The 12,804-nt window shown below is 42.9% G+C and overlaps 1 protein-coding gene across 1 annotated transcript in view; it reads right to left on the bottom strand.

The window, feature by feature from the left end:
* The window catches only part of cpda (carboxypeptidase D, a), a 64,354-nt gene extending 53,971 nt beyond the window's left edge, over positions 1 to 10,383 (bottom strand). The window contains exons 1-2 of the mRNA XM_060943965.1: positions 9,608 to 10,383; positions 2,140 to 2,387 (exon numbers count right to left, since the gene is read on the bottom strand). Of these exons, the coding sequence (XP_060799948.1) occupies positions 2,140 to 2,387; positions 9,608 to 10,260 (901 nt within the window). The 5' untranslated portion in view covers positions 10,261 to 10,383. The remainder of the gene's footprint in view (positions 1 to 2,139; positions 2,388 to 9,607) is intronic.
* Between the last annotated feature and the right edge of the window lie 2,421 nt (positions 10,384 to 12,804).

Raw genomic sequence — 12,804 nt, 5'->3', positions numbered from 1 at the left:
CTTGTGCCCTCTCTTCTTCAGCTCAGCCCACAGGTTCTCAATGGGGTTCAGGTCAGGGGACTGAGATGGCCAGGGCAGAAGCTTGATTCTGTGCTCAGCGAACCATTTATGTGTTGATTTGGAAATGTGCTTCAGATCACTGCCCTGCTAGAAGATCTGATGATGACCCAGTTTTAGTTTCCTGGCAGAGGAGCCAGATCTTGATTTAAAAATGCTCTGGCATCATGGAGTCCATGAAATACCATGGATCCAAACAAGGCTTTCAGGGCCTTTGGAGGAAAAACAGCCCCAAAACATCACAGAACTTCCACCATATTTTACAGTCGGGATTGGGTTATTTTCATTATAGCCATCCTTTTTACACCAAGCCCACCTTGAGTGTTTATTGCCAAAAAGCTCTGTTTTTGTTACATCAGACCTGAGAACACAGTTCCAGTCAAAGTTGGAGTAGAGTTTCACAAACTTCAGGCGCTTACATTTGTGGTTAACTGACCGAAAAGGCTTTTTTCTGCCAAACTTTCCAAATAACCTGTTGGCATGGAGGTGGTATCCGATGGCGGTTTTGGAGACTTTGATGCCCCCAAGATTTTACTTTTTCTTGTAATTCACCAACAGTGATCCTTGGGGATTTTTTGCCTCTCTTCCCCTCCCCCTCACTGTACGTGGGGGCAGAATAAACTTGGATTGTCTTCCAGGCGAGTTTGTAACAGTTCCAACTGGTGTCCACTTTTTATTATTGTCCTAACAGTAGAAATGGACACTTTCAGGTGAGTAGCTATTTTTTTTAAATAACCATTCCCTGACTTTTGAAGGTCGGCACACTTCTCCCTCCTCATTTGGTTTGTGCGTTCTCTGATCTTTCCCATGCTGATGGATGACTAAGGGAATTTGGCCTCGGTGTCACATCATATTTGTTCCCCAGTTAATCAGGAAGTCATAGATTACAGCTTGAGAGTTCCTACACACTCCAGTCAACTCAAACGTGTACAATTTAAACTGGAAACAAGCTTCAGTTACATTGTGTTCACTATAATTTCTAGGGGTGAGAATAATAGAGGCATGGGTTTCTGTTGAAAATATTTATTTCTCGATGAGGGATTTGTTTTTCCCTAAATAAATAAATTTTTTCAATTAAAGGTTGGATTTCTCTCATTCTTTCAGTGCGAGATGAAGCAACGTCACCAAAAGGTGGATTTTTTTCGTAACCCTTTTTACTGATTTTTTTTTTTTTTTTTTTTTGGGGGGGGGGGGGGGGGGGGGGGGTGGCATTAAGCTTTGAGGGCCCTGTAGCTCTTGGCAACATCGTTATCTGCCCTCATTCTTTGAAAGTTATTCTACCAGCATTTGAACAAAGTAGAGAAGAACATGGAAAGGATCAAGTCAAAAGGTTACAAGAACAAGAGAAAGAAAACATTTTAAAATCACGTGGTGAAATTTCACCATTTATACAGTCTTGCATGAATCTCACTCAGAAATAAAAGATCTCACTGGTTTACCCCCCAAAACCAAAAATGAAGAAAATTGTATTTAAAGATTTCATGACAGTTCCAGTAAAAATTGCCACATCTACCTCGACATCATTAATCTAATATTTCCTTGTTATTTTCTTCTTATGCTTTTTACTGAGGCCTTTTCATCAGGAGATTTAAATATTTTAAAACTGCTGTCATCTTTCCAGAACGTCTAAGCGCTCGTCTCGGTTTTGATGATGTAACGACGCAGGAGCATCACGGGTAACTGATTACATTTATGTCCGTTTCTTAGTGGAACGTAACGATGCAAATACTTCAAGTTGTGAGAAAAGCACATTGAACTCAGCAAGGTTTTAGATAGCTTGAGTGAGACGGACTGCATTTCCGATGTATTTGTTAAACTGGCTCCTTGGACTACATAGACGAGATTAGATTAGAGTGTCGCCTCAATAAAAGCATTTACACGGCGTTTTAGTAAAATATATTTCAGGGTTATTAAAATACAGATGACAAGGTATATTCCTGGTAGAAAAAACTCGGATGGATGGACCGATCACACTTGGATTTATTTTGGGGGAAAATTAAAAACTTCTGTTAGATACGATATGTTAGAGCCAAGTTGATTTTTTTTTTAAACAAGCTGAATGGTGAGGTAAATGACAGTTACCTGGAACATCATACCACTGGGCGCCATTAGTAATGCCATCCTTGAACGTCTCGTAAGGTTCTCCTTCACACTTGGGCTCCCCTGTCTTCATGATCGGGTGATTCTTGGCATAAACTCGTGCTAGGAATCGGAAAAGAGCGTCGTCAGGGGAGCTGCTGTACACACCAGTGCTGGCGTGCTTGGCCGAGTCATCAAACGGGTAACTGGCAACTACAGTTCCACCATGTAAATTTCCAGACAAGACAAACCTGAAACAAAAAGGTAACAGACTTAAATCGGCCTGTACATATGAAAAACATCCGACTTACAACCTGACATCGACTACAAAGCCTGTGATTCACACTGACTTAAAGGGATCCTCCAGTGGATTGATTTTCAAACTTATTTTATATAAAATTAGTTGTGCATTTCAAAAATCAAACTTTCATTTCCAGAGACCAAATAGTTGTCGAGAAAAATGCATTTTTTCACTGGTGACATATGCAATGACATCAAGTAGTGGTCACCTGGAGCAACTCCGCTGTTTCAGGGCTTGATATTAAGGACTGCCCGGGCCAAGTGAAACATGCATTCGGGCGAGTGGGATATGTCCCCGACATGTCCAACTGGGCAAGTTGGAATGAGCATATATTACAAACTAGCACCAAAAAAATTAGACTTTTTGATCTTTTATTTCAGTTCCTAAAAGCGTCCCTCACTACGTATCCACCATTATGTCTTGGCCGTTTTCTTAGTTTCGGTTTCATTTACTGCTTTGCAAGTTATTTTATATCCCCCCGCTGTTGTAGTATGATACACGTACTGTTTATAGACCCCTTACACATGACGTCACGCACGCACCACGTGATAATTACAGCTGGGGTCAGATAGACACCGTCTTTCATACAAGCAAGGCTTAATCTGTCTTCAATATGGTTAATTTTTGCGCCGTTTTTGCTTGTTCAAACAGAGAAATAGATAAAAGGCATTACCGTCTCCCCGCCATCAAGAAAAATGTTAAATAGAAGCAAATGCTTCAAGAACAACGAGGAAACGAGTGGTTAAAGAATACGAAGAGAGGAGCTCAGCCTGAAAACTCCAGAGAAATTCACAATTGTATTTAAAATGTATTTTACAAAAACAAAGTCAGAAGTGAGGATGGACAAGTTTGCTGAAGATCGTTTTATTCTTTTTCTGCTCGCATTCGAGTTAGCTCCTTCATGAAAGGTGTTTCATTTTCTTAAAGGTGAAGCTGCTTCCTTATTCGACACAGAAAACCCAGATTGGTTTCAAACAACTCGGGCATAAAAAACAACTCAACAAGGAGCGACATGCGCGATAAATCCTGAAAGAACAGAACAGATTAAGAGCAGAGAGAGCTGGAGCTTTGTTTCTGTTATCAGAAGAAAACACAGTCCTGTGCAAAATATTTATATAAATCAGGGGTTGTTTTGTTTTTTAAAAGCATCCACCTCTAGGTATACTTAAAATAATAATAATAATTGAATTAATTAATTAATTTAAAAAAACCCATGCTGCGTCTTGACAGACTGGCTGCACTGATTCAGTTACAGGTTGCCAGATCTGTATAAAAACACCCACAACATACACACTACATTTTAAACTCAAACATTATCCTATCCGTCATAAGGCAACCCGTCTTTTTTTTTTTAAACCTAGAGGTGGATGATATAACCAAAAAATACCCCATATATAAAATATTCTCAAACACGGTACTCTTCAAAAGTCTTGGCATCCTATTGTTTTCTTCATACAAACTTTGTTATAGATTTCTATTTTAGGATTTCTACATTATCGAGTAATGAGCCTGCAGTCTGAGAGCGCTCTACACAAACACTGAACTTTACAACAGCTGCATGCGCGTCAAATGGAAATAATTCAACTAAGGCAGGAAAAACTATTTTGGATAAAATTGTTATTGTCCAAGTAAAAAGTAACCAATAACCAAACTTAATAACAAAATCAATAATCAAACTTCAACTCAATGTGTGATCTACATTTTATGTTGCAATTCACAAATATTATGGTTTTCCTTAAAAAAAAAAAAAAAAAAGTAGTACTTGCAAAATAGGGGGCAAGTGGAAATACACCCCCCACACACACACTTATCCCCCAGGGCAAGTGGGTTTAAAAGTTAATGTCGAGCCCTGTGTTTACATTCTCTGTTTAAATCATAGTTCTGCTAGTTTTACAAAGTAATTTTACCATATCTATTAGTTTTTAAATAAGTATGCCTCATTGTGTACAATGTGACTCTTCATGCAATAATTTATAAATGTGCAATACTTTATAAGGTGACACTCTCTGTGCAATACCTCACTCCATAATGTGAAAACGCAACACGTACACCTCAGGACTGTGCACCCTACACACAGCACGTACACCTCAGGACTGTGCACCCTACACACAGCACGTACACCTCAGGACTGTGCACCTTACCTTGCAATACTTCATAATGTGTAATATTTTATTTTATAATGTGACTCACTCTGTGCAATAATTTATAATGTGCAATACCTCACTCCATAATGTGAAACACAACACATACACCTCAGGACTGTGCACCTTACCCCCCTTACGCCCTCTTTCTTTTTTTTCCTCTCTCTCTCTCTCTCTACACACGCTGTTTGCACTGTTATTGGAGTTGCTTTTAATCTCATTGTACATGTGTATAGTGACAATAAAGGCATTCTATTATATTCTATAAATGCCACAACGATGCTTAAAAAAAAAAGCCACAAGCTGGAACTAGACTGCATTTCCGCAGAGAAAATGCAAAGTGTACTTGTTCAAATACAACAGAGGGTCACCAAGAGAAACCAAATCAGACATGTGACGTCACACTGCAAATCCCCCCTCCACATGAGCTACAGAACGTGTGTGTGTGTGTGTGTGTGGGGTGGGGTGGGGGGGCAAAGTGTCACCGACAGTTACCCAACTAAAACTGTAAGCAGAAAACATATCACTTAATGTATAAAAATAGAAATCTGGTTTCACTGATTGCACCCTAAAGGCCAATTTATGCTGACCACGCAGTCCTCGCTGATGGCGCCGCAGATGGCGTCTGTGTAGCCCCCCCCCCCCTTCGCAGATGCTCTGCGCGCACATCCCAAAAATTGTGACCACTGCAGAAGTCTGCAACGCTGTCTGCGAGGCAAGAGGGCTCTGATTGGTCCACTCTACATCCGCTGTACACGCACTTCCGCTTCCCTACTTTCCTGGTTTGGTTTGTTTTCACGACCGCCATTTTTAAAAACACGAGCGAAGATGGAGCAACACGAAGAGCGGTTGATCGAGGAAGTGAGGAAGTACGTACATCTATACGACTCCAGTTCTAGTCATTATAAGTAACCGGAGGATAAACACTCCACTAACCACACCCACCAACTACTCCTAGCGATTTCGCGACTTCGCGCCCCCTTGCGTTGTGGCGGTGAATAACATCGCGCACGCCTATTACTCCCCGCTCAACAATAAATTACAACTGTCTGCGGAAAGCTATCTGCGAAAGCCTTGTCGCAAGAGCATGCAGAGGCCCTAACAAGTTTGGACTTGACCTGGAGTCTCCAACCAGGGAGCCAGGATTCGACTTGGACTGCACAGTGTCCAGTACATTCCTTACTTCAGGAATGTAGACTAGATTCAGAGTTTTCCAGTTTAGGAATCTGGGATTTACTCAATCGCTGTCCTCCTGAAAACTAACAAGTGAATCTAGTATATGCAGCACACTTATAAGCCAAGTACAGTACAACTCCGTGTTTCTCAACCAGTGGGCTGCGAAGTGCCATCTAGTGGGCCACAGTTTTTTTTCCATTCCAAGTTGAAGTTATTTTTACTCACAGCAGGGTACAATTGTTGGGTTGCATCCGACGTCACGTCTGCGTCATTAAGTTACGCTCACACTACAGCTCACGATGCTTTGTGATAGGCTATCGATGAAAATATTTAAACAGAATGTGATGGTGATATACACGCGAGTTAAAAGTTGGGGTCACACAGCAGGTGAACGCTTGACTGTCATGCCTTTGCATGCTTGAGTGTGGCGCAGCTCGAGCACTCACGTGCACTCACGGAGCGGGTTGTGCATGTGCGTGCTTGGGACCCAGTCGTTATGGGAAACACCTGATACTGATTTGAGCGCAATCAGAAGAAGAAACCTGTGTCACATGCACACTTCAAGCACAGTGAGATTCAGCCTCTGCATTTAACCCATCTGAAGCAGTGAACACATGCACGCACACCCAGAGCAGTGGGCAGCCACACTACAGCACCCGGGGAGCAGTCAGGGGTCAGGTACCTTGTTCAAGGGCACTTCAGCCCAAGGCCGCCCCACGTTAACCTAACTGCATGTCTTTGGACTGTGCGGGAAACCCACGCTGACATGGGGAGAACATGCAAACTCCACACAGAAAGGCCCCTACCAGCTGCTGGGCTTTAACCCAGAACCTTCTTGCTGTGAGGCGACAGTGCTAACCACTACACCACAGATACAGACACTTTTCACAGACGCTTTGCGAAATATCACCATCAGCGTCACGTTTGTTTCTAGTCATGTTTAGAACGCTGTTTAAACATTCTGCTTTGTTTTTGTAAATGCCTGCTAATAACACCCTTCCTGCACTTAGATCCGTCTACCACCATTTATTTTGTAGTGTCCTGATCCCCAGATCCTTAACCCAGCCATATATGAAGTTACACTCCTTCATGCTCTTCCAGGTTTTCATCCATGTAGAATGATGTCTGCAGCACCAGGTAGTTTGAGATGTCAGGGAACTCAACGGATGGATCATTTTCCAACTCGTAGGGAAAATATATATTTGTTAGTGTGTAAGGATCTAATCCCATCGAGTGGTTTCTATATCCACTTCTTGGTTTTAATAACTTGCTTATTTTCTGTACACAAACATAGCAATAAGTTTTTGTGTTAATCACCCAGACTCCACTTTTGGAACATTAATCCTTTTTGACCGAGAATGACCCGGATGCATGGTTTGGCTTCTGGCACATCCATACAGTTTTAAATACAATAACTACAATTTAAAAAAAAAAAAAAAAAATGTTTTTACTGGGCTTATTTAATTCCTGGGCTCCTGTCTGTAACAAGGAGTGATGTCGCATCCCGTTAATACACTTTACAGTAGATTATCAGATTCAAATAGAATAGACGAGCTAAAATAATTGGGGATCGTTTTTTTAACGGGGCCCAACTCGTTACAAGTATGAATAGATGGGTCTCGAAGCAGAAAAGGTTGAGAACCCCTGGCATAAAAACTCAGTGTAGGACACTGGGCAGTGTACGGGTCATTTTGTTCCTTATATAGTGGCCCTACTGTACACAGCAACTTGGAGACTATTCAAAAGTGAACAGTTATGGCTGATCATTTATCCTGACATCTGGAAAAAACAAATGTTAAAAAACATTAGGAAGTGAGTTCTTTTCACATGTGCAAAAAACCCAAAAAAAACTGCTAGATAAAAAGTAGTTTAAAAATACAGCAATTTCTGTAACAAAGCCATAAACCAGACCCTTTATTTATTCAGTCTGAATGTTGACGCGTGTAAGGATCTAATCCCCTTGAGTCATCCACTTCTTGGTTTTAATAACTTGCTTGTTTGGTGTACACAAACATGGCAATAAGTTCTTGTGTTAATCACCCAGACTCCACTTTGGGATCATTAATCCTTTTTGACTGAGAATGACCCAGATGCATGGTTTGGCTTCTGGCACATCCATACAGTTTTAAAAAGTGTTTTTATTGCGCTTATTTAATTCCTGGGCTCCTGTCTGTAACAGGGAGTGATGTCGCATCCCGTTAATACACTTTACAGTAGATTATTAGATTCAAATAGAATAGATAAGCCAAAATAATTGGGGATCTTTTTTTAACGGGGCCCGACTTGTTACAAGTATGAATAGATGGGTCTCGAAGCAGAAAAGGTTGAGAACCCCTGGCATGGGCGGATCTACCAGGGTGGCATAGGGTGGCAAATGCCACCCTGAAAGAAAGCCTTGCCACCCCTGCTGCCACCCCAGTTAGCAGCGACGAATTCAAAGAAAAATTACGGCCAATTTGACATTTACGTGCACGAATTTCCAATGTCCGACTGCGGCGAATGCAGCACGAGATAACGCCAGAGATTGGTTGTTTTGGAAAATTGAGAGGCGCGAAGTGAGGGAGCCAGGAGTCATGAGGAAAGGAGACATGGGAGGAAAGAGGTAAAAGCTGATCAACTATCTGAGAAATAGGAAGAAGATTTTCTAACACGAATTGTAACATTATGCAGGGTGTCCAGGCACTAAATCCATCAAGTCCAACTTTTTTGAGAGAGGAGCCTGTTCTGCTATTGGCTGAACCTTATGATTCAAATATTGAGGATCTTAAACATGAGTTACATCAGACGAGGAGAGTACTAGACAGAAAAACGGGGGAACAGGAGAGTCCTACCACTCTCATGGAGTTCACTCAGTTTTTGGACCCATACCAAGATGTTTTTTTTTTTTTTTAGTTGTTCAGGTTGTGTAAAATAGCGGTTGTCTTGCCTGTGAGCAGTGCATCCTGTGAACGAAGTTTTTCATCTCTCAGGCTCATAAAGACTTATTTGCGGTCGACTATGACAGAAAAGAGACTGTCAAGTTTGGCTGTACTCAGCATTGAATCAAAGCGCACAAAAGCATTAGATCTTGATAAGTTTGTGAAGCGTTTTGCTGAGCAACATGGAAATCACTGCATTCAGCTGTTGTAGGCATGACAAGTTCATGTTATGCTCACTGGTGAGCCTTTACAAAGCATGAGAAAAAAAAAAACTAAAAATGTGACACTGGTGTAAATGGTTTAAATCTTGCTGAACTTGAAGCAGTGTTGTTATTGTTTTTTAGAATCTGTTCTTTTGCATATACAGTATAAAACTGTCCAGAAACGGTATAGACCTCATCTGAGAATGTGTGTTCTTCGTGAACAATAAAAGCATGAGATTAAGTTTGTCTGTATGAGTTTGTAAATGGCAGCCCGTGCCCTTTTGTAGTGTGTACATACTATTTGTCATCTAACTGTGATTAAATTCAGTATATATGCACACACACACGTCTGTAATACGTTGCCACCCCTCAAAAATTCCTGCCCCCCTCTTGCCACCCCATAAATATTTTTCTAGATCCGCCCCTGACCCCTGGGATAAACTCAGTGTAGGACACTGGGCAGTGTACAGGTCATTGTGTTCCCTATATAGTGGCCCTACTGTACACAGCAACCTGGAGACTATTCAGAAGTGAACAGTTATGGCTGATCAGTTATCCTGACATCTGGAAAAAAAACAAAGTGTTAAACATTAGGAAGTGAGTATATCTGGAAACAACTGCTGGATAAAAGTAGTTTCAAAACACAGCAATTTCTGTAACAGCGCCAGAAGCGCGTCTGCGTGTTGAAGGAACAGCTGGGTGAGGCTGGAACAGCTGGGTGAGGCTGCTTACTTGTTATCAAGGATCCACTTCATCATGGCGGTGTTCTCAGGGATCTCCGAGTCATTCACGCGGATCTGAGTGAACTGGTCCGGGAAGCTCCTGTTCAGGTCCTGGTTCTTGGCGTTACTTCTGCCGCCGGCCTGACCGCCACAGTCGCCTTCCACCGACCTTTCAAAGCCGTCTGGGTTCATGCTGGGCATGATGTAAATATCCGTGGTGTTGACGAGCTCCGTGACCCGCGGGTCCTCTCCGTACTTCCGCACCAGATACTCCACCAGATACACCAGCACCTGGCGCGAGACCGTCTCGTCCCCGTGCATGTTCCCCACGTATTTGAATTTGGGTTTGCCCGGCACGTCGCGTGTAGGCTCGCTGGTGATGCGCATCACCCACAGCTCCCTGCCCTCCACCGAGCGCCCGATGCTGCTCAGAGCGGCGATGTGCGGGTATCGCCGGGCCACGGCGCCCAGGCGGCGGGTCAGCTCCACATAATTATAGTAGGCGCTGTAGGTCTCCGGTTCCTCCGCTGCAGCGCTCTGAGGAGCCTCGCTGACAGGAACCGAGCGGGCACACAAAACAAAGCCAGTGACTAGAAACAGAGCGAGAACACAGTCGGCTTTCCTCAGCGCTCTGCACACCTCTTGTCCTTTCGGATCCGACATGTTGCAGTAATTGCACTTCCGGTAGTCATTAAACTTAAAGCCCAGCTGCGCTCGCGCCACAACGGAGACCGTGCGCGCGCCCTGACCGAGGCGGTTAATGCAGCGAACTTCTCAGTAAACCTCAAAAGGGGCGGGGCTTATCAGGGTGTGCAGGAAGCAATGGTGATGCCACAACTTCCGGTATTCCCCCCCCCCCGAACGATTTAAAAAATAAAAGTCTGCTTTCCACACAACGAGGCACAAAGTCACTGACAATAAATTAATTTAATCCAGTCAGAAAAAAAAAACAAATACACGAACAAATACCATAGAAAAGTGTAATGATTAAAGTTTAATTATAATTTTACTTTTTATACTGTATCAGACATCAAACTCAAAATACACACACCCCTTCTACTCTTACTCCTACTACAGCACACACACTACTTCTACTACCACACACACCCCTTCTACTCTTACTACTACTACAGCACACACACTACTTCTACTACCACACACACCCCTTCTACTCTTACTACTACTACAGCACACACACTACTTCTACTACCACACACACCCCTTCTACTCTTACTACTACTACTACTACAGCACACACACTACTTCTACTACCACACACACCCCTTCTACTCTTACTACTACTACAGCACACACACTACTTCTACTACCACACACACCCCTTCTACTCTTACTACTACTACAGCACACACACTACTTCTACTACCACACACACCCCTTCTACTCTTACTACTACTACAGCACACACACTACTTCTACTACCACACACACCCCTTCTACTCTTACTCCTACTACAGCACACACACTACTTCTACTACCACACACACCCCTTCTACTCTTACTCCTACTACAGCACACACACTACTTCTACTACCACACACACCCCTTCTACTCTTACTCCTACTACAGCACACACACTACTTCTACTACCACACACACCCCTTCTACTCTTACTCCTACTACAGCACACACACTACTTCTACTACCACACACACCCCTTCTACTCTTACTCCTACTACAGCACACACACTACTTCTACTACCACACACACCCCTTCTACTCTTACTACTACTACTACAGCACACACACTACTTCTACTACCACACACACCCCTTCTACTCTTACTACTACTACAGCACACACACTACTTCTACTACCACACACACCCCTTCTACTCTTACTACTACTACAGCACACACACTACTTCTACTCTTACTGCTACTACAGCACACACACTACTTCTACTACCACTACAGCACACACACCTTCTACTCTTACTACTACTACAGCACACACACTACATCTACTACCACACACACACCCCTTCTACTCTTACTGCTACTACAGCACACACACTACTTCTACTACCACACACACCCCTTCTACTCTTACTACTACTACAGCACACACACCTTCTACTCTTACTACTACTACAGCACACACACTACTTCTACTACCACACACACACCTTCTACTCTTACTACTACTACAGCACACACACTACTTCTACTACCACACACACACCTTCTACTCTTACTACTACTACAGCACACACACTACTTCTACTACCACACACACACCTTCTACTCTTACTACTACTACAGCACACACACTACTTCTACTACCACACACACACCTTCTACTCTTACTACTACTACAGCACACACACTACTTCTACTACCACACACACCCCTTCTACTCTTACTACTACTACAGCACACACACTACTTCTACTACCACACACACCCCTTCTACTCTTACTACTACTACAGCAAACACACTACTTCTACTACCACACACACCCCTTCTACTCTTACTACTACTACAGCACACACACTACTTCTACTACCACACACATACCTTCTACTCTTACTACTACTACAGCACACACACACTACTTCTACTACCACACACACCCCTTCTACTCTTACTACTACTACAGCACACACACTACTTCTACTACCACACACACCCCTTCTACTCTTACTACTACTACAGCACACACACTACTTCTACTACCACACACACCCCTTCTACTCTTACTACTACTACAGCACACACACTACTTCTACTACCACACACACCCCTTCTACTCTTACTACTACTACAGCACACACACACTACTTCTACTACCACACACACCCCTTCTACTCTTACTACTACTACAGCACACACACTACTTCTACTACCACACACACCCCTTCTACTCTTACTACTACTACAGCACACACACTACTTCTACTACCACACACACCACTTCTACTCTTACTACTACTACAGCACACACACACCTTCTACTCTCACTACAACTACAGTACACACATTACTTCTACTCCCCCCCACACACACCTTTTACTCTTACTACTACTATTACAGCACACACACTACTTCTACTACCACACACACACCTTCTACTCTTACTACTACTACAGCACACACACTACTACTACCACACACACCCCTTCTACTCTTACTACTACTACAGCACACACACTACTTCTACTACCACACACACACCTTCTACTCTTA

Source organism: Neoarius graeffei, chromosome 17, assembly GCF_027579695.1.
Source record: "Neoarius graeffei isolate fNeoGra1 chromosome 17, fNeoGra1.pri, whole genome shotgun sequence".
Classification (NCBI taxonomy): domain Eukaryota; kingdom Metazoa; phylum Chordata; class Actinopteri; order Siluriformes; family Ariidae; genus Neoarius; species Neoarius graeffei.
The sequence above is the reverse complement of the archived record's forward strand: the minus strand, read 5'-3'. Positions and strand labels throughout refer to the sequence as shown.